The 23423-nt window shown below is 44.9% G+C and overlaps 4 protein-coding genes across 7 annotated transcripts; 3 read left to right on the top strand and 1 right to left on the bottom strand.

Moving 5' to 3' along the window:
- Positions 1–231: 231 nt before the first annotated feature.
- On the top strand, positions 232–7639 carry LOC105696949 (active breakpoint cluster region-related protein). The gene is made up of 13 exons (XM_012419834.1): positions 232–651; positions 1124–1601; positions 1722–1953; positions 2027–2306; positions 2403–2582; positions 2772–2987; positions 3070–3189; positions 3265–3509; positions 3628–3889; positions 4070–4352; positions 4445–4715; positions 5119–5290; positions 5429–7639. The coding sequence occupies exons 1-13, from the start codon at positions 538–540 to the stop codon at positions 5843–5845; spliced, it is 3270 nt and encodes a 1089-aa protein (XP_012275257.1). The 5' UTR covers positions 232–537; the 3' UTR covers positions 5846–7639.
- Positions 7640–7651: 12 nt separating this feature from the next.
- On the bottom strand, positions 7652–12207 carry LOC105696950 (tyramine beta-hydroxylase). 3 transcript variants are annotated; one of them, XM_023433062.1, is made up of 12 exons: positions 12117–12207; positions 11272–11892; positions 10614–11078; positions 10326–10479; positions 10060–10230; positions 9675–9922; positions 9428–9581; positions 8951–9214; positions 8498–8728; positions 8293–8421; positions 7897–8071; positions 7652–7806 (listed from the first exon to the last, which is right to left on the bottom strand). In XM_023433062.1, the coding sequence occupies exons 3-12, from the start codon at positions 10760–10762 to the stop codon at positions 7676–7678; spliced, it is 1806 nt and encodes a 601-aa protein (XP_023288830.1). In that variant the 5' UTR covers positions 10763–11078; positions 11272–11892; positions 12117–12207; the 3' UTR covers positions 7652–7675. The 3 variants fall into 3 exon arrangements, with proteins under 3 accessions (XP_023288830.1, XP_012275259.1, XP_023288831.1); XM_012419836.2 differs by having other exon boundaries at positions 10084–10230; XM_023433063.1 differs by lacking the exon at positions 12117–12207 and having other exon boundaries at positions 11272–11561; positions 11637–11651.
- An 853-nt stretch (positions 12208–13060) lies between these two features.
- Positions 13061–18004, top strand: LOC105696995 (putative phospholipase B-like lamina ancestor). Its single transcript, XM_012419913.1, has 7 exons — positions 13061–13225; positions 15334–15591; positions 15693–15842; positions 15937–16183; positions 16373–16626; positions 16804–17041; positions 17156–18004. The coding sequence occupies exons 2-7, from the start codon at positions 15482–15484 to the stop codon at positions 17813–17815; spliced, it is 1659 nt and encodes a 552-aa protein (XP_012275336.1). The 5' UTR covers positions 13061–13225; positions 15334–15481; the 3' UTR covers positions 17816–18004.
- Positions 18005–18502: 498 nt separating this feature from the next.
- LOC105696839 (GTP-binding protein 1) lies at positions 18503–23293 on the top strand. 2 transcript variants are annotated; one of them, XM_012419610.2, is made up of 11 exons: positions 18503–18735; positions 18963–19330; positions 19400–19511; positions 19672–19852; positions 19984–20162; positions 20268–20420; positions 20507–20756; positions 20889–21033; positions 21122–21440; positions 21564–21850; positions 21973–23293. In XM_012419610.2, the coding sequence occupies exons 2-11, from the start codon at positions 19265–19267 to the stop codon at positions 22156–22158; spliced, it is 1878 nt and encodes a 625-aa protein (XP_012275033.1). In that variant the 5' UTR covers positions 18503–18735; positions 18963–19264; the 3' UTR covers positions 22159–23293. The 2 variants fall into 2 exon arrangements, with proteins under 2 accessions (XP_012275033.1, XP_012275034.1); XM_012419611.2 differs by lacking the exon at positions 18503–18735 and adding an exon at positions 18821–18942 and having other exon boundaries at positions 19146–19330.
- The last annotated feature ends 130 nt before the right edge of the window (positions 23294–23423 follow it).

The following is a 23423-nucleotide window of genomic DNA, read 5'->3' as shown; positions in this document are numbered from 1 at the left end:
TTTTAAATTTCGTGCGTTCCCGCCATCTAACGGTGGCGCGTCGAAACCGATCGACGTTTAGTCCGAATGGCGTCCGCAGTTTTATCCGTCTCAGAGATTACCTTTTGTTACGGAAACTCGTTAATTCTAGGAGACGCTGGCAGGTGACGCCACTCCCGCGATAGGGCGGACCGACGTCGCGAGTTCGAGGAGTCAGCTGCAATAGGTTATAGGCGGGTGGGGGCCGTCGAAATGATAGGAGAATCCCTCGATCGGATCGTGACTACGCAGGCTACGCAGGAGATGTCGACGACAAGATGACAGCGCCTGAGTGACGCTCGGTTCCGAGGGGATTGCCTTGGCCAGGTGCTGCAATTTCGTCCGCTGTTCTCGGGGAGGTTCGTCGAGGAAGCCGCAGGCTCGCGAGGCAACGGATGCGTCTGACGTCGGTCCTCGGCGCCGCGACGAGCCAGCAATCGGTGCCCGAGAGGCGGGGTGCGATGCGGACGGAACTCTGAGGTGATCCTTGCCGTCGCCCTCGAGGAACGTCGCGGAGGGATGAGCGTTTTCGGAGACTTTCAGCGTGTCTGGGTGCAACGATTCCCGGATAGCGCACTGCCGGCAGCCTGGGAAGAGGATGTCAGGGCCAACCTGGTCAAACACAAGCAGAAGGTGAGTCTAGTGAGCTTTCCCTTTGCCTTTAACACTTTTAACCCTCGCTTTAAAGGTTAGGTGCCGCGCTACCTCCAGAAGAGGAGCTTCCCTCGACGCCTTTTGGAGTACAGAGGTTATGCACCAATGGGCGGAGAATTGCAGGAAAATTTCCTGATCGTGATGTGTCATCGAGAGTTTCCTGGCTTTTTTTGACTTTAGAGTCCTACGACTGGAGGAACGAGTAAGAAACTTGTGAAGCCAAGCAAGAAAGAAGGCTTTAACTTTGGTGTCTTTATTTGCAAATCGAGTACTGCGAGTTTTGTGTAGTTTGTATTCGGACAGGTGTTGACACTACCATTTTGTTAGAATGGAGGGAGTGAGTCATGCCGATCGGACCTTTAACGAGAGAATTTAATAATCTTGGTGTTATCTGGATCTAGATATCAGTGTCGGATAAGGAATCGTTAACGGGGTGGCATTTTTTGTACAGGTAACGGCTCTGAGGGAGGAGCTGGAGAAGGAAGAGTTTTATGTGGAGTATTTGGAGAGACTGCTGGCAGATGTGGAGAGGCTCAAACAGTTGTCTGTTAATTCCAATTCCTCGATTACCGAATCAAAGCCTGCTGGAACAGAGTCTTCTGAACAGCAGAACTGTAACTCTTCTGAGGATATCCTATATGGTTCGAAGAACTCCGTTCATTCCCATAGTGCCGACCCATTGGCACCGCCCCTTCCTGTACGGGAGGATATCAGTAAATTGCAGGACAAATGCGTCTCCGAATTGAGCTCCACTTTGAGCTCTGCTAGAAGGCCGAAAAGCGAAATTCCTAAAAGTCCTGAAAAAAATCTTGAGCTCAGAAGAAATAGTGATCCCGATGTGCCAAGTAATTATGTTACGGTGATCGAAGTTACTGGTAATTCAAAGAGGGACAAGTACGAAGATGTGGTCAAGGAAGAGGATGAGAAAGGTAACGATATCGTTTATACATTTATGTATGCGATCCTTATCGCATTCAACATTAAATTTACTGACATTTCTTGTGTACCTATTTTTACGGACCACCATTAAATTGATTGATGTTACGTAGATTCTGAAAAGGCGGTTCACGAAGATGGAGAAGATGGTGACGCCGAAGCCTCTGAAGAGGAACCTTATTACGATTCGGTAGCGTTAGACCAAACCGGGGAGTATGTTTACATCGATGCTCGCGTCCCACCTGTGGGAAGTACTGGAAATCGAATTCCAATCCGTAGACCACCTTCTCTTCCGGATTCTCCAGGAAATCAGAGCAACTATGTGAACATCGATTACTTCATCCAGTAAATATCGCGAATTGACTAGGCTTTCTCGATGGCAGATGGATATATATTTTACCGTTGCATTTTTTTTTAGACACAGAGCTGCAATGGACAGCGAAGACGAAGAAGGTGCTGGTCCACCACCACCGATCCTCTTGCGAGCTCTTAGCACCGACAACGAAACAGGCAGCAGCGATGCAGAACCATTGAGTCTTAGCGAGGGTAGCTTGGAATCCCCCACACCGACTACACCTCGTAGACAGGAAAAGAACAAAGATCGAGAGGATGACAGGACGTCCATGGTGAAGTGCATCGTCAATTCAGTGGTCGACAGTGAAGCTGTTTACGTAGAGTGCTTGACCGTAATGTTGCAGGTAACAGCAGTACTCAGAATACAAGACTCAAGTAAACATTCAACTATGTGGATAATCGAGTAAAACTAAACGAGATTTGTTTATTTTTTATGACAGTACATGAAAGCCATTCGAGCTACCTTAACGACATCGCAGCCTGTTATTTCAGAAGAAGAGTTTGGAACAATGTTTTACAAAATCCCCGAGTTGCATGGTTTGCATCAGAACTTCTTAGATGGCTTGCGAAGGAAAACCGAAAAGTGGGATAATAAAACAACTATAGGGGAGCAGTTCAAGGTTGGTAACTGTCAATGAAGTGTCGATTGCATGAGAAATTAAATTAATTAATCGCTGTAAATCAAATCACCCGTTACGGTGAATTATAAATAATATCACAGAGATAGTAATGCTTGCGACTCTAATCAATTTTCAAGATCTAGATATTTGACTTTTAAATTTTCCTGCAATTTTGTATGCTCCTTTTAGATTATGGCAAGCAATATCGGACTGTATGGTGCCTTCCTTCACAATTACGCTCGTGCCACCGATACCGTGCGAAGATGCTCTACCCAATCCACGCAGTTTGGAGAGATTACGAGGGACATCAGATTAAAAAGTTTCCCCAAGGGCCCGGGACTTTCTCTCGAAGATCTCCTTCACAAACCGGTGGCTCGTGTTCAGAAGAATGCTTTGGTTTTACACGTGAGTTTTCTGTCCCATTTCCAATTTTTTTTTTTTTTCTACCGTCTGAGCGCTTTATCTATCTCCTTTGAATCGGTTCCAGGATCTTCTGAAGCACACGCCTTTGAACCACGCAGATCATGCTCCTCTGTCGGATGCTTTGGCCATGACGAGGAATTTCCTGGACGAGTTCAATATCATTCAAACCAAGTCGATGTTTCCGGTAACGAACAGGACATTTTTATTCCTCGTCTTTTTCTGAGTATTTAGAAATAAAACAATCTGGTTTACATTGCAGAGCCACGATCGAGCCCAGAGGAGGCTGGTCAAGAATTCCTTTGTGGTCGAGCTGTCCGATGGGCATAGGAAGCTGAGGCACCTGTTCCTCTTCAACGATGTCATTGCTTGTGCCAAGTACAAAGCCTCGGGCAGGGACAAATTCACGTTCGAGTTGAAGTGGTACGTTCCCGTGGCCGAGGCCGCGGTCTCGGAGGACAGCGTGGAACCTAGAGAAACGAGTCCAGCCAATGTCGTGGCCCTGAGGTATAAAAGTCACCTTTTAAAAAATTAAAAATCCTTGATTTTCCTTTTTGAAATCACGGTTTTAAATCGAGATTATCCAAATCAGCCCAGCCATGAAAGATTTCCATTATTTCGACAGATCCCAAGCTTGCACCGTCAGAGATCAAATCTTGTGGGAGGAGCGCAACGACGAGAAAAGAATCCGACTAGGTGGCAGGGGTTCGGAGAAACACCGGAAGAAGCTCGCCGAGCTGGAAGCTCAGCTGGTCCTGGCCTCCCCCAACCTGGTGTTGCGAGTGTCTCACAGGAATCAACACCGCGTTCAAAACTCCTACACCTTCTTCCTTTCGAGCGAATTCGAGCGCTCGCAGTGGGTGGAAGCGGTGGAGGCGCTACAACAGGTGTGTAAGATCGTTTCTTTGCGGTCCCAAATAACGAATCTGTACTGTACTGTAGTGTACTAATGCAGCGATGCATAATCCATTGATGTTTTTTTTTTTGTTGCAAATTTTCATATAATATAACAGTATTATATGAGTGTTAGTAGAGTATGGATTGACTCGTTCGATTGACTTCAACAGGGTGGACAGCCTCCAGGTCCTCTGCCTCTGTCTATGTACGAACTACAAGCGTGGGTCACCGCTTGCCGTACTTACCTGCAAACCGACATGGGTAGTTACCTGTTGAGGTCAGGTCGAGACGAAAGTCTTCTGCTCGGCGATCTGCACCTGACCCTGCTGGGCCTCACGCCTCCAGGCTTGGACCGACCTGGAGATCTCTACATCGTGGTGGAGGTCGACAGCTACGGACACTACTTCAAAAGAGCCAAGAGCCGCGTGGTCAGGGCCCAAGCACCGACCTGGGGTGAGCATTTTGGAGAACTTATCCGTCACCGTCACTTGTTACCGAATTACGCTGATATTTATCGTACGAAATTTCGCTCTCTTCTCTTTAAGGCGAGACGTTCGTCGTGGAGCTGGAGGGAAGTCAGAACGTGAGGATCCTCCTGTACGAGGAGTGTGGACCTCGGTCCGTGTTAAGAGGCAAAAGTATCCAGCGGTTGAGTAGGTCCTGGCTCCAATCCGACCAGGTGGAAAGGTCCATGAACCTGGGGCCGACCACTCTCGAGGTCACCCTAAGATTTGTCCCCAGCGAGGTGACCCTCAGGCGAGTTCCCTCGGCCAAGCCCCAGGGATTGTTCGGTGCAAGGATCCAGCAAGTCTGCAAGTGAGCCCGAAAGTCTGCATGGTCAAAGAATTCAGAAATCTCCATAGAAGCCCAGAAGGACCCGGACGTTTGATGCTCGATAAATAGTACGTTAGCCAACGGATGGCGGCGCTGTAATCACCTCTCCATCCCTCTTAATCTTACGGCGATACATAGCGAATTGTATACTTTCTTTATCTTACCCATAGTACTCGCCTTTCTATATGTGTCTCTATTTCTCTATTATATATGAGATACCGTTGGCTAACACGTGAGCTCTCTCTTTTAGCCCCACTCCTGGTTAATTAGCCAACTTTTAGAGCATCAATCGCTAACATAGGATCTGGGCTTCTTTGGAACTTTTGAATTCTTTGGCACAGCACCCGATACAAGGAGCGATACAATAATGATGAAACCGTTTCAGGCGAGAGAAACGAGACGTACCTTTCATAATCACTGCCTGCGTCCGGGAGGTGGAGAGACGAGGGGTCGGCGAGGTCGGATTGTATCGCGTTTCCGGATCTGCCTCGGATCTGGCCAAATTGCGCAAGTCGTTCGAAAGCAATTCCTACGAGGCGGAACAACTTCTGAAAGAGGTTTGCACCTTCGGCCATGTATATCTAAACCTTGCATTTGACTTCCCACTCCGAAATTTTCATTAAGTAGGCTTAAAGGTCTTATGAGAAAAGCCTAGGAAGAAGTCGAGCTAAACCGATCTCGCCGCTGCTTTTCAGGTTGACGTGCATTCCGTGACGGGAGTCCTGAAGCTGTACCTCCGAGAGATGCCCGAAGCCCTTTTTACCGACGCTTTGTATCCTGCTTTCCTGGAGGCGTTCCAGACGGGAGAGCTGTCCAGGGGCTCGGCTCTTCGTCGCGTCTACGAGGGACTGCCTTCGGTCAACAGGGCCGTCATTGATTTCCTGTTGGCTCACCTGATACGCGTAAACAAACACGAGGCTCAGAACAAAATGTCCCTGCACAACCTGGCCACGGTTTTCGGACCTACGCTGCTCCGGCCCGGAACGAACAGCAGGTCGGACGCCAAGAGTCGCGATCCCCTGGCTGCTGGAACCGTCGACGTGATGGCCCAGGCTGGGATCTTGTATTGTTTCTTGCAGATGCACGTGCAGTTAAACAATCAGTCGCTCTAGTCCAAGTCCCTTGTCTTACCGGAGTAAATGTATCTTGTCGGGAGTAGTACGACTCCCCTGATCCCCTGAAATTCCCTAGCCGGCATTCGACTAGATTTCTCACGTTTTCGCAGAAAATGTGAATGCATAGTGATCACCGAATCCGTAAAATATACCAATCTGGGTTAATTGTCGAATTGTCGTCCCGTAATGAATAGGCCGATTTTTGGGGTACACGATCCGTCAAAAACTGACCGGCAGTTACATTTCGTAGACGCCTAGTTTTTCTGCAAGCGTTTACGAATAATAATTCAATTTCACTGTGGAAGGTAAATTTCGCGACGATTACTCTTAAGTGTACGTACTGCATAATCGAACCCCGTAGTAGTGTACTCGACGGACCACGTTACATATTTTATACTTTGCAATATAATATACATGTATACATATAGAGTACATAGGCCGGTCGGTCGTTGATGCTTTAGGCAGTCGTGTATTTTTTTTTTTTGTTCGATTGTTTATTAACTTAGGACGTAGCCGACGTGATTTTTCTTTCCGAAGTTTCTACCTAAGAGTAAGGCCCTTGCTCATTCCTCAATTTTACGGGCGCTTTCCGATCGTATTTAACTGAAAATAACTCAATTTCCGATTAAGAGTTAGTATCGAAAAGCGGAGTATTTCGTCGCATTTCTCCGATCCTGGAGTAAAGGTTCCTCGAAGAGTCGCGAGTTCTTGCTAGGGCGAGCTGAGAAGAATTATTTTTTATATTTTCTACGGGGGGGATTAAAATTCAAACTCTCGCCAGGAGACCGCTGGAAAAATGCCCTAAAAGATATGAGATTAAACGCGGTCTCGATTAATCGGCAAAAGCCTTCCGAACGCGTTCGGCGCGAGGCCTTATAGGTGTGAAATTTAACGGGGAAAAGACGAAAGCGTGCCGTGGTCGCCATCTTGAATTATTCCCACTCTCGTTACCACTTCTTGTGGCGTCAACGAAACCACCAAACGAATGCGTCGCAAGTTCTTTCAGGGAAAATATCCCAGGTTTATCTCGCCGGTTTTCTTCATTTCGAGGTCCGTAGGAGGTCGTTAGAGCAAATAAAAAAACCGGTGAGATACACCCGAGGTTCTTTATCTTGTTGGAACACCCTCTACCTATAAATGTGGGTACCAGCGTGTGAGCAAACTTGCTCACGTGTACTATAACGATGTGTATTGAATACCATTAATTTTTATACCATGTAAAGACTTACGGTACGCCCTTTTTGTACATTCATACCGTATGTAATAAGAGATCGTCCACTGTTACTGCTAAACGCCGTTCTCGCGACCGGCAAAGGGCGGCCGCGTTAGGCTCTCTAAGAGCTATAGAGGCGACGTATTAATTATTATTACAGGATTAATTATATTCTTACAAACAGCGCGCTACTCCTTACAACTATGAAGGTACAAAGATATCGGCCCAAAGTGGGGGCCGGTAATGTAAGCTTGCGTACTGCGAGGTGGTGTACCGCCAAAAGACTCGAATGCTTTTTATACTCTCTGATGCTTGTATTTATTCTACACGCAATACAAGAAGCTTAACGCTGACGAGTTCGCGCTCGGCAAGGAATCTACGTGTCCCTAGATTTTAGGACTAATTCGCCTTCTATCCCCTACTCGTCACCTTAACATTTCTTCTTATATTGTAATGTACTCTCTTATTATTGTATTGTAATGTTACGCAAGGTACCCGGGAAGGCTCTACCATCTTGGAGAGATCCCTACTCCGAAATGTATCGCGGAGGTTCTGATATAGATTTCTTGTTAAACCTATTGCGTATGCCCACGAGATTCGACTGAGGTATCTTATCAACGTTCCAGAGGACTCGTCCTTGCGCAGCTACGAGCAGGAGGTGGCAGAGGCAACCTGACGGGCGTCGCCGAGATATTGTCCCAGAGACCGGGCAATCTGGATCCGTCAGATCCATTGCACTGCATCCCTGTTAAAGGACGAAAGAGAAGAAATGAATAACGCACGTGCAGTCCTATGCAGCTGTATTAAGGCAATGTTGAAGAAATTGCGCGTTTACCCAATGGCGCGGCTTCGTACAAGTCGTGCAAAGCCATTACTCGAACTTTGGTCCACTCGATGCTCTTGTAATTAGCGGATATATCGTGCCGATTGCCCGTCTTCTGATTTTCCCAATCGCGCAGGTAACGGAAGTACGTCCTCAGGGCGTCGTCGCTTATCGCGCTCTTGCAAACCTGAAGAACGAAAAAAGAAAAATTAGTAGCGAAACGTCCAGCACGTTTTCGATGATAAGGAAGGCTCTCAGGAAGAATGTGATGCTTATGGAATCTCATTTTAGATTCGGTGCATCCAGTTTGGAGAAAAGTTTTATATATATATATTTTGACGTTTCGTGTATGGAATGATAGTTTCGTATCGCCTTAATCTTCCTTAGAGGGTGATATTGTCCACGTACTTCCAGCCGAGCGCTCGGGAAATAGTGTATGTAGTTGACGCACATCTCGTCGGATATCGCGAATCCTCCCAAAGTGATGTTCTCCTTTTCCAGTGTCCGGTATGTGCAGGTCGTAATCAAGGAATCGCCCTGAAGATAAGGGTCATTTATCTCACGATTATTTCATATGGATGAAATAATGAAAGGAATGAGAAAATGGGCTTACGGGCAGGATCACCACCGGCTTCGGCAACAACCTGATCTCCTGGAAGTGCGTCGAGTAGTGGTTGTCGTAATTGAGGGCCGGCAATTCTTCCCCGTCTCTGATGTGCCGCGTTATCACTTTTCTTCCCGTCAGGTGCGTGTGCAGTTGGGAGCCGAAAACGCGGATGCCACTCTGCGGCAGGCCGACTCCCGTGCACTCGGTAATGCAATGTCCAGTCAACGTAAAAGATTCCTGAAAGGGGCCGGACACATCGAGCAGATATTTCACGTCGATTAAATGAAATTCATAAATACCCTTTTGGCGACCACGCCACTTTGAATACTCTCGTGGGAACAAAGCCAGCGCGCCATCGATTCGGCAGAGTACTTATAAAAAGATCTCATTTAGGCGGAATACTTATATAAATATCAACACCGAATTTACTCGGCCCTCCTCCCGTTTCCCTCATCGCACCTGTTTCGGTGGAATGGCCATTTTGTCGGTGTACTCGAGGCCCAGCTCGATTATGCCCGCGTCGTACTTTCGCAAATTCTTCGTGAGGAAGAATCGCATCCCTGATGAGTCCACGTGGCCTCCCGAGAGTTCCGGATTGTTGTAGTGCACTTCAAGCATCACGTAGCGATTGAAGTTTCCACCCCCGATCGGCAGTCCCGCCTCTTCAGGGTATACGAATGCGTCCGCTCCCATTGCCCATGCTGCCAGGACCTTTTTACATACCTGTGAGAGAGAAATATCGTACAATTGTTGTGAACATTCTATCTGGATAGACCGTAAAGCAGGTTCAGTCTGAATTTCGCGTTTTTAATGGAATTCACTGATTTTCGTCACTACTGATCCAGCTTTACTGGACACTTAAAAACGATGACGCTGATGATAATGATGAGGATTAATTAATCGGCGAATTTACGTTAACGTTCTTGCCTAACCGACCTGTGTTTTCTCAGGCCTATCAGGACTATCGCACGGTCCGCTGTATGCAGGAATTTCCAACTCAGTCGGACTGACACAATGGAAAATTTCCATATGATGAACGAGATGCTCGTTGCCCTTCTGCACCGCAGGCCCAAACTGGAGTACGTGATGCCTGGGGATAAATTAAGGGGATGTGAATGTGCCATCCGGGGGGTCAATCGTTCGTGACACTTTTCTCCGAGATTCGTCAAGCATTTATCCTTACTTTTCTTTCAGGGAGGATGGCAACTTGTGGACGTGGCACCAGTAGGTCGTCTCTTTGTCGGGTACCTTGACTCGATTTGCGAGCAGCTCCAGCTTCCAGGTGTCTCGAGGAAATATCGGCTTTGGATGGGAGACCCTCAGTAATTCGGTTCTGGACATGCCGGATGTCTTTGCATCCAAGACTTGCAACCCGGCCAAGGAAGAAAGCGGCCCGCGGCCTCTTAGCCAGACCACGTGGGTGGTTCCTCTCTGTGGTGACAAATATCCTTAAAAAAGCCGTACTGAGCGAAACAATCACGACCGTATAAGGAAAGTAATCACAATCTATTCCGCGCACCCGTTAATATTTTCACTTTTTCGTTTATGTATGTGACATTGTCATGCACCTTAATTTTGAATAATCGGTGTACCTCCATAACGTAATCGTGCTCGTCGCAGGTATCGAATTTCCTGGAGAAGGTGAACTTGGTGATGTTTCCCCGTCGTTTCCAGGCGAAATCATGGCAATCCTGTTGGGGGTCCAGGTTCAGCTTCCCATGATCGTCCGCCCACGCATCCTACAAAATAGACACTTTACATACCAGTTAGGATTGATGTAAGTTATGAGAAACCTGGCACGTTCCCAGATCGACAAAGTGATGAAAATTCCGACCTGAAGTTGGACCTGTCGATGCCAATCGTGCCAAAGGACGCAATAGTCTGCCGGATATAGTTCGCCATAATTCGAAAAGCCCAAGGCAAACCATGAGTTTTCCTCCCCGGCATAGTGCACCTCCGCGATCATCACTTCCTTCATCCAGTCGATGCTGGAAGGGAATTTTGTTAACGTCAGGTGAGACCCGTTGAAAAATAAAAAACGATAATCTTCATAATAGTTGGATAGTATTGTATAGGCGCGGAGGTTTAAAGATGAAACGGTGATCCTTCAATCGTTTCCTACCTCCAATGAAAGGTCGAAAAGGAACCCAGGGGAACCGAATGCACCAGGTTGCGGTCCACCTTGCCGACATCGTCGACGTCGATCGGCGAGCTGGACCGAGGAAGCGACAAAGCGACTTCTACGAGGACGAGCAACGCCAGCGTCTTCATCGTCGCTCCCGATGGACTCGATCGACGATTTGTAAAATTAAAAATATCCACGGGACGTTGAGGAAATTCAGAATGCCAAAGTCAATTCGGCCCCATACGTACCGACTGGTCCATCGCATCCAGGATGCCGTCGACGCCGGAAGGATATTTATCTTAAGGGGGTTTTAGCGCCGCGGCGCCGCGTGCATGCGTACAGCGACAAGGACATTATACGCATGCGAAAAGGGACGCGATTGGACGACACCCTGGCGGACTTTTCAAGACTTAGACAGCTTCCACAAGATTCGCAAATCGATCGGACTGGACGCAATGAGGCCTAGGAAGGAGAAAACTCGATTACTTGTCAATCCCGCAGCAAACAGATTTATCGAGGCAAATATTAGAGAATTTTAATGATATTCATTATTTTAATCCCTGCGGAATATCGATATGGCGGAATTTTATTGTGGTGATCTTCTTGCAAGATGTCGACGGAAATGCGAGCGGGGGCGTCTCGGAAAGTCACATACCGTACAGGTAATATCGGAATACCGGGGGCACCCTCGGTGATATTGCATTCTTAGGGACGCGTGCCTCTTTCGAAGACTCAATCAAGAAATTCCAGCCGACTTATTACGCCGGTGGCCTGGTATTTATTACGCGCGTTGTGCGAACGTGCCCACGTTCCGATGCCCCGGGTCTTCATATCGGATCGAGGGAGATTCTTCAAACTGCAAACCATCCATGATTTTCTTAGCGAATGCCCCTCGGTTGCAGGTGCAACAAGTAGAGAACACCTGCCGACCTGGGAAAGGCCAACCTGAAAGGAGGTTCGCTGTGAAAAAATTCAAGTTTCTCGAGAGGCTTATCTGAGTAAGAGAAAAAAAGGTCCGACCAGGTGAAAGACTTGCAAAATTTCTATCTCATAGCGGATGGGACTTATCTTCCTCGCTCGATCGGCGCAACTTTCCCCTGGATGATTTACGAAGTCGAGGTGTATTCAAGCCAGGCTTATTTTTTAGTCCAGCGGCCGTGACATGCCGATTCTCCGAGTGCTAACAAGTCTCCTTTTAGTGCCGCTGATAAATGGCCTTCGAGGGTGATATTTACCGTAAGGAGACTTTGGCGACGTCGACAAGTGCACCTCGGTGCTAAAACCAGTCATGAGTCTTGACTAAATTCCGTACATACGAGCTAAATATTGTTTAAACAGGAACGTGTCGTCTGGGGGGGCTCGTTTGTGGAAACGTTTCAGATCTTCGATACGGAAATAAATCCACTGAGGAGGTATCATTTGTCCAGACGGGCAAATATTTCTCTGAAGAAAGTCGCCGCGATATTCCCTGACGCAAAGGCACGCGAGCTTGTGACTCACTGTTGTCTTTAATAACTCTCAATTGAGGATAATCGATGGTCCCTCGTTTCTCATAGCGAGCATCGCGTCGAGCGAGATCGCTTAAGGACATTCCTCTCCGAGGGCGCAAGAAATCCTTCCGTAATAACTTCCGCCAAGACTTTTTCATTTTCCCCTCGTGGCCTCGTCCAGAATCGAAGAGCTGAAAGGAAGAAGAAAATTCGGAGGTAAAATGAAAATGGATAGCAAGGGGACACGAATGGTTCGCCAACGTCCGGTGCATGGCCGACTTGTAAATCATTCCAAGAGGCGATGCCAAAATTTAAAGATATTTCAGATACTTCAAATATTGACTAAATGTTCATAAAATGTAGAGCATTTTTTAAATGTATGGAAAATGTGAGGGAAATAGTTTGAGCTTGTACGATACATGGCCGACTCGCTGTCGGCGCGTGAACATGCAACGCGACCGAAAAGCCAAGCGGTCATTAGCTCCTCCGACGTGTCAAGGAAATACGCGAAGATTAGCAAATAAACAGCGATAAACGAGGAGGATGCGGGGAGAAAGAAGAGGCGCCGGTTATTCGCCGTACAGTGTCATAGGATAGCATCGGCGACGCTCATCTCGGTGTGCGAGCACGGAGGAAAACGGAGCAAAAAGGATGATAGGATGCACCTTCTGCGGCCATCCACCTCTTCGTCGTGCGTGAATGTTTTATAAATATTTTCACATTTTGATATATATATATATATACTTTTGTATCACCTCGAGATCGCTCAATTTTTGATAAATCACGCCATGTGGGCACTCTGCCGGCGAGCATGATAAACAAAAAGTGGAGTCGCGTCGGCGCGGCAGCGCGTCGGTGCACGTCACAGCGACGCGACGGCGCTGCGGCGCGTCGTCGAGGCAGTGCGGCGGCGCGGCAACGTCGGAGGTCGCGATTGGCCGGCGCGCCGGCGGCCCCTCAGTGGCCCTCGAGCAGCCGAAGAGAACGGTGGACTACAGTGTCGGAGCAACTGGTCCAACACCGCCGAAAGTCGCGACCACCAGCCTGGAGCGATGTAATCTCCGAGCGAGCAGGTCGAGTCCTCTGCCGTGAGAGCGAGCTTGGAAAAACCCCGTGCAGGTAACGAAGAACTGGAAAAGGCATTAAAAAAGCGAGGCCATACCGTAGCCATCTCGCCTCGTGTTCCGTTCCGCCGTCCTGCCTCTGGGTCTCATGACCGTAGCCTTTTCGACTGCGCTTTACCTCGAATCGACATGCACATCCTCGGGTGAATTAACGAACACCTGGAAACGACGATCGATCGTTCACCTCTTGAGACAGGTCGCGGTTGGCTGAAATATCCGTTGCATTCCTCATGAATGAGTTATGCATTCCCCCCTGCACGCGTGCACATGTCTGCCTAGGAACCGGCTGAAGCGCTTCCGGTTGAACGTTATTTTTATATTTATTTATTATGAACTATATATATAATGAATAAATGTAACTCCAGTATAGAGGGTATCAGACCTCGCAAACAGTACGTGGCGGTAATGTCTATTTAATTCTGAAAAAAGAATTACCCAACGCAGACTTGAATCCTAATTGTGGTTTAAAAACTGCAGGTAATGTTGGTCAACTTTAGTTGTTGCCACTTGGGCGTTGAAAATAGTGTTACTGGCTATTTTAATTCAACACTACCTCCGACGTCGAGGATTCGCAGGATTTTGAACTTGACCAGCTATTTTGGCAACGGTAAAACGTCGCGGAAAGACATCGGGTACGTGGCCTTACCCTGGCCTTTGGCAAGACACTCCGGTGGACGCGCGTTCGCCCAGGCGAGTCGATATCTCGCGGATGGGATAAATAAGTGTAACGGAGTCCACGTGCGCGCACGTGTCGGTCGCCGGCCCAATGAAGATCGAGTTACACCAGTATCAAGACACGCGAAAAAATATATCGAAGAAAAAAAGAAAATAATTCGTAAATACAATAAAATATAAAATATAAAAATATTAACCAATCCCAAACATGCCAAATTGCGGTACTTCAATTTAACAAAGTATTTATTTCTCCAATAACGAGAACTTGCGGATCCATGTTTGGCACTATGAAAGTACGTTCCGTTTTGTAGAGCCTGTAATTAATTTTTTTTCCTTCAGATTTTTCCACTCCACTTTCGGAGCTACCTCGCGACATTGAAGTAACGGTCCTCGAGTAGGATATTCACTGTGGCGTGTAATCGGGACAACTTATCGTGGCTAATTGTTTATGACGAGCTTCGGAAAAGCGGGAAATGTAATACGATGGGTATCTATGGTAATTGTTAACGCGTGTCGCGAGGACAAGTCGTGTCCCACGCGGGAACAAGTTTTCGTTTAAGGACAATCGGCAAGAAACGAGCCGACCTCGGTCGTTCAATTTCCTCGAAACTGGAGCGCGAATAATTTGTGAATAAACTACGCGTCATGAGGTAGTATAAGGAGAGATAACGTGAATGGTTGGTTCCAGAAAAAGCGATCCAGGATCTCAGATTTTCGCATATCCAACGTGGGGACGATTACAATACACGGCGTTGTATCTCATACCATAATACTTGTTGGCAAAGGCGATTCCAGTTTGCGAGGGACTATCGATTTCTAAGGAGGCAAAAGACCGAGGAAATCTCGTCTACGATCTCACCTCGCGATGATCCGAGCTATCTCTAATGACTGGCGCCAAGTCACGTCTTGCCAAGTGCTCTTTTGTCTACATACACGTCCGTGTACGCTCGAGGGCCTATATTTGCACGAGCTCTCGGCTCGTGTTCGCGATACGGTATCTTGTACGGACAGAAAAGCAAAGAGATAGAAATAGGGGAATCCACGGATCACCCTCTTTGTTTAATTTATCTCTTTTCATGCTGGGCTCTGTATAGGGACCCAGGAGTACCGACGAAAGGCCGAGGTCCTTTTGTTTAAATGTTTCTCCCTCCTTCGCTGAAAAAATAATAGGATAGACGTACACGAGGCTTGAGAGATTATCTCTCGTGAGAGCGAATGAGGTGCCCTGAGAAACGGATACTCGTAAATACCTTGAATTTATTGATATCCATGGCTTCCGGCGATCCGAATGTGGAGGAATAGGCCGTGAGATCTGGACTTCTTCGCGACCCTTCCGGATTGGGGGATGCCTTGAAAATCGGTTTCACTTCACCTTAAGGCTCTTATTTCTATCCGTGTGTACATGCGACCACGTCGCCTGGTTTTCAGAGCTTGGAAGAGCCGGAAAGTAGCCGCAGGGTGAAACTGCAGGCTTAAAAAGACACAGGCAGAGCGTGGAGGCCTGTAACCGATGGGTGGAGACCGGGACACCGTGTCTCCTCGTCTCGTTCCAAGGTGTCAAGCTAACCGATGAGCCATGCTGAAGGTGGTGGGCGCCTCGTGGCTGCAAACCCGCATTTCCACGTACATCCTCGTCGCCGTGGCCCTTCTGGGCATCGGCGCGATCATCCTCGGTGAATTCGGACAGTGAGTAGTCCTAAAGGAATGGCAAAGGAACCTTGCAATTTAAAGTATTCTAGTCTTCATCGCATTAACCCTTTTTATACCTTTAACTTGAACCTTTGCAGGGTTGAAAACGATGGAACTTACTCGGCGACCGTGAAATGGAACCGCAAGACTGGATATCGCATCGACTTCTGGGGTCAGGGTAACGATCTGGCCATGATACCGCTGGGCGCAGCTCGTGCCTATTACAAGACTGGTATCTACGAGACTGGGTAAATGTTTATACGACAATGAGCTTTGTATTCTATCAGGTTGGGGAATAAGTTTACGCCGTGTTGATTACCTTACGCTGGTACTTGTTTGTAGGTGGTCGATCATAGAGATCGAGACGTCCGCCGATCACGACGACGTCGTCCAAGCGTACTCCGCCGGTCTCTTGGAAGGCAGTTTGACGTGGCAATTGATCCACCATCACTGGCACAACACCATAAGAGCTGGATGCTTACAACGAGCCTCCATATGTCGGAAAATACGTCATTATTTACGGGAGAATTCGGCGATCACCCGGGAGCGCGCCAACCTCCTAGCAGAGGAAGATCCTTATTGGCACATGGTAAGGCGACACGATGCACCCTTCTGATCCATGCTCTAATTCCTTGAAAGTCCATAAAAGTATCTTGCATTATAAAATATCACTAAATTGTTTAAGGCGGCGTGATGTGGCAGCATTAAAATTCAGGATTTCCTGAACGAATAGCCCCTCGAGGTAATGTGGTAAAAACTTTAGTCATTTCTTACGTAGGTGAGTCTATTTTATGCACAACTGGATGGCATCGAAGCTGGTTGGAGATTCGCCGTTCGTCGTAGTCGACGTTCCGTGGACATCGATTCCGAGGATTTCCTCTGGTTAGCGATGGCTTCGGATTTGCCGGACTTCGCTCAATCTTACAACAGCTCCGACGGTTTATCAGGGTCCCATGGAATGATCTTCCTAAAAGCACTTCCCAGAGAAAACTTGCAACCCCTTATTGCGATCGCACACAACACCGCAGCACCGTGAGTTTTGTGATTCTCATTATCTATTAGTTCCCAGATCGAAATTTCTAGCAGTTACTAAGAGACTTTCTTGTTTTCTGCCGCTGAGAAATTTCTGGTGCGAAAGTAGGTATTCCAATTTACACGCGTCACATTTATGGTGACACTGTCGTCACTAATTCTTTTACCATTCTGCAGATATGCGAAGATGTTACGGCTGTTAAAGAAGTACTCCTTCGGATACCACGTTTCTTCTCTTAAAGATGCCGAAGGAGTTATGGGACAGACCATTGTCACGACGTCGTATCCAGGTGCCTTGTCGTCGCACGATGAATATTATCTGGTGTATGGGAAGGACAGAGAACTTGTAGTAGCTGGGACACCATTGGAAACTAACAATCGCATGCCATGGAATCATTTGACTCCCAAGGATCAGGTAAATCTGAAACGATACGAAGAAAAATTGGAAGCATGTCCCCGATTAATTTGAAATTTTTGATACTTAAGTAGAACTGAAAAAGTCGTTTCCTGAATCATGGTTTTATTTCAGGTATTATCACCGATTAGAATTATGACTGCAAATCGATTGGCGTCCGATGGACAAACTTGGTCAAGGTTGTTGGCTCGTCAGAATAGTGGCACGTCTAATCGTCAATGGGTGACGGTAGAACCACGCACTGGAACTGTGTGGTTGGTCGAACAAATGTCCACCCTTACACACGCCACGGAATATTCGAAAGAATTATTCAACGAAGCTGGCTATCTAATTTGTACAGGAATACCGACCTTCCAAGAGATCCGGAGCGCCTTGAGCTTGGAACGGAAAGCGATGAGTTCTAGAGATGCTCAGATATCGCGTTTACAAGAAAACATCACCACTGCCGAACACGTGAAAAGTCTAATGCGGGGATACAGCTACGAGGATAAAGAAAACGAGGAAAATGTAGAGGTTATGTCATCGGATCTTATGCAGATTTTGGCCCTGAGAGGAGATCTTAAGGACGTACCTAGACCTATCGGCGTTATCGACACGAAATTAACTTTGGCTGATTGTTTTGGCATCGAAACTTTCGAAGCGATCTCTGGCCCAACCTCTTCGCATAACGTCGATCCTTTCGATTGGAGGAAAAGTTTTCCAAATGTCTCCCATGTCGGTCAACCCGACAGCTTTTCTTTTTGTGGAATTACTCCTCTATGGGTCTGGATGTAATTTTCTAAATCTTCCTCGGACTGCCCACAGACGAATGCATAATTCATGTCGGTATGTATGTATGTAAAAGTATTTTCCTTGCACGAGGAAAATATTTATACTGCAATGTGTGACGTGCATCATGCATTCCCTTCTTGGATGGCTCATATGTCAGCCACCTGTGGTGACAGAAATAAATAATTGACAGTACTCTTTGCACGTTTCTTTATTACCTCTTTCGGTATTATTTATAATAGTATAGTAGGTAATATCTCTTACAATCTGAAATCCATGAATTTATGAGTAAGTTGGTGTCGCGGTTTCGATATAAAACGTAAAAATTGTAAACAAATTTCAACACAAGTGCCAAATTAATTTATTATTCCATTCATATTGGAAACGTAATTTACTGGTTTTCTACTACTTTTCTACGGCAAATTACTTGATTTATATGGTATACGTCAAAAATCTTGAAAAACCGCGAAATTACTAACCCTGAATGGAGATTATTTCGAAACGACCGCGCAATTAACCAACTATATAACTATATAGATGTGCAACATGTGTTACAAATCACAGCGATTTTTATACGTGACGTCACATGACAGGAATATTCTGATTGGACGATGCGCACCAATGTGGCGCCGCGTGGCTCCGTGACATTAGATTTTCTCGTTTCCCCCCCGAACTTCAGGAATTGCGGAATCGGTTGCATGTGCAGTCAGTAGTGTGTTCTAGGGGGCACGTGTCACGGAATGTTCTGTGAATGTGTTGGATTTGGTTAGGATTTCGAGGATGATTTAATATCGCACGGCGTAACGTCAAGGCAGAGTCGCAAGAGATTTCGCTCGGAAATCCGCGCAAGGCTTGTATTGTTTTCGGGTCAACTACGCTGTCCTAAGAATAAGCGATTTATCTGTGTACTCGTTGGCCTTTCTCGTGTAAGTATGTGCGCGCCATTGGCATCACTGCAATATGTTTACAAATAAGTCCGTCTTACGGAAGATCGTCGATATATTGGCTCATTTTGACACGCAATCGCGACACCGAAACTTGTCCGCAACAGTTTTTTTATTTTTTATGATCATAGTTTGCCTTATGACGATAGATATTCTTCGGAAAGATTGGAAGGCAGAAAGTGTGCAAAGGTATATTTTTATTATTTCAGATATCTGATTATACTCGATGTTAAACTAGGCAGAATACTGGCAACTGTATTCTACCGCGAAGCAATTTCTTATTTGAAAGTATTTCAAAGTTTCGAAAGGAATGCGTGTGGGTAATTTAATAGTGCACCGCAGATGTTTTAAGTTCAAATATTGGAGAACAATTGTGATGTGTATGTGCTCAGTGAATTGGTAAATGGAACGACACGTCGGAGCCAGGCGGTTTAAGAGGTCCTCCTAAAGACGATATTTTGCATCGGCGTTTGTGATATTGTCCATGTGAAGTGGACGACTACTCGTCATAATGCAGATGGCTGAGCATAAACTAATGCGTTCGTCACCTGTAGACTATTCTTCGATCAGATCGAAGGTTCTAGAATTAATTTTTCATTTAAATTAATGATGAAGGGAGAAGTATCTAACATAATTATTGTCACAGGAAGCTCTTATTAGTCCAACGGAAGATCAGTATGAACTATTACTGAAGCGATTAAAAGAAAGGATTCAAGATGGCGGGAGCGAGACAATCTTTGATATTGGTATTGGAGAAGGTATCTGATAGTGTGGAGAACAATATCTTTTTTTTTAGTATACTATTGAAAAACTAATAATTCAATTAGATTGTTAATGTAATTGAAAGCAATAATATAAAAATATATTTACATGCTTATAGTATTTTAAGTTGGGTTTATGAAGTACTTTTCATTGAAGATGGATCCGAGGATGGTTTGAAGGAAGATGAGTACGATGCTTCAGTTGCTACTCTTCAATCACTCGCTACTACATTGGAAGCTGACTGTGTGCTCTTACGCCAGAGCAAAGTGGATCAGGGGCTCACTGGACAGTACTTAGTGAGAAGACGATTAGACCAACAAGATTTTCTAGAAATCAGGTATACTTTATGTGGATTACTATGTAACAGGGTGGATAAGAAGTCAATTATTTTCATCAACCCTGCTATATGAATATTTAATAATTTTTTGGCTTAGAAGTAATTCAGGTTTCCTCATCCTTGAATTACAGAGTGGCTGTAGTTGGTAACGTAGATGCAGGGAAATCTACTTTGTTAGGTGTATTAACTCATGGAGAACTTGATAACGGTCGTGGATTAGCTCGACAAAAATTATTTCGCCATAAACATGAGGCTGAAACAGGACGTACCAGTTCGGTGGGAAATGACATTCTTGGATTTGATAGTTTAGGTATGTTGTACAATATTAAGGCTCGATTCGTCTTCTTAAATGCACTTTTATAATTTATTTTGTATAATTTAATTGTAACTTAATAATCCTTCATTCTGTATTTAGGAAACGTTGTTAACAAGCCTGAACATGGATCTTTGGATTGGGTGAAAATATGTGAAAAGTCGTCGAAAGTAATTACATTCATCGACCTTGCTGGACACGAGCGTTACTTGAAAACTACTGTTTTTGGAATGACTGGTCATGCCCCTGATTTTGGTATAACCTTAAAAATGCAAAACTCTTAGTACATAGTTTGTGCTATTCCTTCGCCAACCAATTTATGGAATCAAAATTAATTTCAGGTATGTTAATGGTGGGTGCAAATGCAGGCATTGTTGGGATGACAAAGGAACATCTAGGCTTAGCACTGGCATTGTCGGTACCAGTATTCGTAGTGGTCACCAAAATTGACATGTGTCCTCCGAATGTATTACAAGAAAATTTAAGACTGCTAGTAAGAATTTTGAAGTCACCTGGTTGTAGAAAAGTCCCGGTCATGGTAAAAACATTAGATGATGTGGTCATTAGTGCCACAAACTTCGTCTCCGAAAGGTATCTATTTAATCCTAATTTCACATTAAGTCTTGCTTCCAGGTAATATTTAAAAAATCTTAAATAGATGACTTTTAATATCCCATCTGCCGCATTTAACGACTAACCGCATGTGTATCATTTTCTGTACAGACTCTGCCCCATATTTCAAGTATCGAATGTCAATGGAGAGAACTTGCATCTCTTGAAAATGTTTCTAAACTTACTGACTGCGCGGATCACGAGCCATGACGACGAACCGGCAGAGTTTCAGATCGACGATACATATTCTGTTCCGGTTAGTTAAATAGCTTTCCGTTATCGTTATCGCATAAAATATGACGAATTAAATGAAAACATGTGAACGTTGATTATTCGTTTTTTAGGGTGTAGGAACGGTCGTTTCTGGTACCACGTTAAAGGGTATCATTAAACTCAACGACACTTTACTCTTAGGACCAGATCCGTTAGGCCACTTTACGCAGATATCCGTGAAAAGTATTCACAGAAAAAGAATGCCCGTCCGCGAAGTTCGCGGCGGCCAAACGGCAAGTTTTGCATTAAAGAAGATCAAGAGATCGCAAATTCGGAAGGGCATGGTCATGGTTTCGCCATTGTTGAATCCGCAAGCTTGTTGGGAATTTGAAGGAGAAATTTTAGTGCTGCATCATCCCACTACGATTAGCTCACGCTATCAAGCTATGGGTAAATATATTAGAGTCTAAATTAAAATGAAGTGAAACCCATTGAGAAATTTAATCGACATGGGAAGTTATCTCGTTGTGATGATCACGTCAATATGTAATAACTCGTATCAATATGTTGTAGTTCACTGCGGAAGCATCAGGCAAACAGCTTCGATCCTTTCGATGTCACAAGACTGTCTGCGAACAGGTGACAAAGCATTGGTGCACTTCAGATTTATCAAGCATCCAGAATTTATAAAGCCTGGGCAAAGAATGGTGTTTAGAGAAGGACGTACGAAAGCAGTCGGTAATGTCCTACGACTTATTCCACATTCAAGCTCAATTGGTTCGCAAAATTCACGAGCGAATAAACCTAACAAGGTTCAACAAGGTCGACAGCATTGCTCGTCCACTGGTCCACTCTCACAGGTGAATTTAACAAAACAATGAATTAAAACTTTTTAATAAAAAGAAAAGATACTCCTGGGTTTTTGAGTTTCTGGACCCACCTTAAACTGCTGTTGTAATTAACAAATTGTTCTTCTTATCAGATATCCGACATAACCGATGGAAATTCTACATTCGAAGCACAGGCAGCTAAGAGAGAAAACACGCCACAGAGAGTAGCAGTAAATTCAGCCAATAAGAAGAGTAGAGGACGTAGAGGAGGAAGGAGTACCACCAACAGTAACGTAGTTCAACCTCTGTCGGAACAGAATCCTCCTGCTAATATTTAAAAGAAAAAGGTCCTCACGAGCAAGACACCTATATTTTTATTAAAAAGCTTTGCATTCATATCAGAAGATTCGAATTGTCCGTTGAGACACAAAATCAGTGAGCGTTAAGAACGATTTTCGTCGGTAACTGCTTCGGATGGTATATCAAAAGAATCTTTTTTACTGACGTCGATTAAATTTCTTGGTGTCTCATATCACCTTAAATGGCCGGTATTGGGTCGCGAAATATCTCTTCATAACGTTAAAAACCAGTATCGATTGCGATATATTTCATTATAAGTGACGAAAGGGTTAAATCTCTTTTCGTTTGAAAAGGATGGTATTAGGCCAAATATTGTGGTAAGTAAAAATTGAAACCTTCATTGATTACCGATCACTTTATTGTATGTGAAACCAAAGCTTGCACAACAAACTTATATCATTATACAAGCCCAGTTATAACTCATCCAGGACACGAAGAATAACTTCGTGATGGCCTGATGTGATTTGTAGGACACCTTACCCCCGTTAGATGACAATTTACGTATACACATGGGTAAATATTTGTCAGTGCTAATTATAATTGAAATATCCAAAGGGATAAGGTACTCTATAACAAAGATCTGTGATTTAAAAACAAACCGGTAACATTCATTCTCATACCAATGTGTTGAAGTTTCATATGTAACAAGTATAATAGTACCGTGATTGCAACATTGGTTACTTATCCCCAAAAACTTGCTTCGATGGAGTATTCATACACATATCCACGATCTAGGGGATTTGTAATTATTTAATATATATGTATATATTATTTATATTTTTCCAATGAGACTCCAGAAATAGAGGAAAAACACGAAGAAAAGTATAGTTATGTTTACTTGCTGTACAAGTGTGCAAAGGGATAACGACAGTATTAAGATATGAAAATATTAAATTCTTATCTCTCTGTTATGTGTCGAAGAGATGTCAACAGTTAAAGTAGTACTGCCCTTCTACAGAAATGATGTCCACGCGATATAGTTAATTTTATTACTCCATACTGAAGATATCAGTTCTTTGTAATTGTGTACAGCAATAATGTAGTCTACTTGGAAGTTATAAAATTTCTTCAATCATTCAATTGATAAAAATAAAGTGTATTTGAAAGCATTCATATCGAGCACATTGATGTACTTGAATGCATGTTCTCTTTCGTTGAATATCAATATAAATTATTATTCTTCATTATCAGCATCTTTACTGATTAGCTCGTTACATGGAACTTTACATTCTCCGCCCAACTT

The sequence above is a fragment of the Orussus abietinus genome, unplaced genomic scaffold (assembly GCF_000612105.2).
Source record: "Orussus abietinus isolate OABI.00-Male unplaced genomic scaffold, Oabi_2.0 scaffold16, whole genome shotgun sequence".
Lineage (NCBI taxonomy): Eukaryota > Metazoa > Arthropoda > Insecta > Hymenoptera > Orussidae > Orussus > Orussus abietinus.
This window is presented reverse-complemented; position numbering and strand designations above follow the sequence as displayed.

What these genes read in the sequence shown, in the direction of transcription:
- LOC105696949 (XM_012419834.1), top strand. Translation starts at nt 538, where the DNA reads ATGAGCGTTTTCGGAGACTTTCAGCGTGTCTGGGTGCAACGATTCCCG. An exon ending in TGGTCAAACACAAGCAGAAG is followed by an intron (nt 652 to 1,123) that starts GTGAGTCTAGTG and finishes TTTTTTGTACAG; the next exon opens with GTAACGGCTCTGAGGGAGGA. An exon ending in AAACCAAGTCGATGTTTCCG is followed by an intron (nt 3,190 to 3,264) that starts GTAACGAACAGG and finishes TTTACATTGCAG; the next exon opens with AGCCACGATCGAGCCCAGAG.
- LOC105696950 (XM_023433062.1), bottom strand. Translation starts at nt 10,762, where the DNA reads ATGAAGACGCTGGCGTTGCTCGTCCTCGTAGAAGTCGCTTTGTCGCTT. An exon ending in ACCGATTATTCAAAATTAAG is followed by an intron (nt 9,923 to 10,059) that starts GTGCATGACAAT and finishes TTGTCACCACAG; the next exon opens with AGAGGAACCACCCACGTGGT. An exon ending in GTACGAAGCCGCGCCATTGG is followed by an intron (nt 7,807 to 7,896) that starts GTAAACGCGCAA and finishes GTCCTTTAACAG; the next exon opens with GGATGCAGTGCAATGGATCT.
- LOC105696995 (XM_012419913.1), top strand. Translation starts at nt 15,482, where the DNA reads ATGCTGAAGGTGGTGGGCGCCTCGTGGCTGCAAACCCGCATTTCCACG. An exon ending in GCACACAACACCGCAGCACC is followed by an intron (nt 16,627 to 16,803) that starts GTGAGTTTTGTG and finishes ACCATTCTGCAG; the next exon opens with ATATGCGAAGATGTTACGGC. An exon ending in ATTTGACTCCCAAGGATCAG is followed by an intron (nt 17,042 to 17,155) that starts GTAAATCTGAAA and finishes GTTTTATTTCAG; the next exon opens with GTATTATCACCGATTAGAAT.
- LOC105696839 (XM_012419610.2), top strand. Translation starts at nt 19,265, where the DNA reads ATGCAGATGGCTGAGCATAAACTAATGCGTTCGTCACCTGTAGACTAT. An exon ending in TGATATTGGTATTGGAGAAG is followed by an intron (nt 19,512 to 19,671) that starts GTATCTGATAGT and finishes TTTTCATTGAAG; the next exon opens with ATGGATCCGAGGATGGTTTG. An exon ending in CAAGATTTTCTAGAAATCAG is followed by an intron (nt 19,853 to 19,983) that starts GTATACTTTATG and finishes CTTGAATTACAG; the next exon opens with AGTGGCTGTAGTTGGTAACG.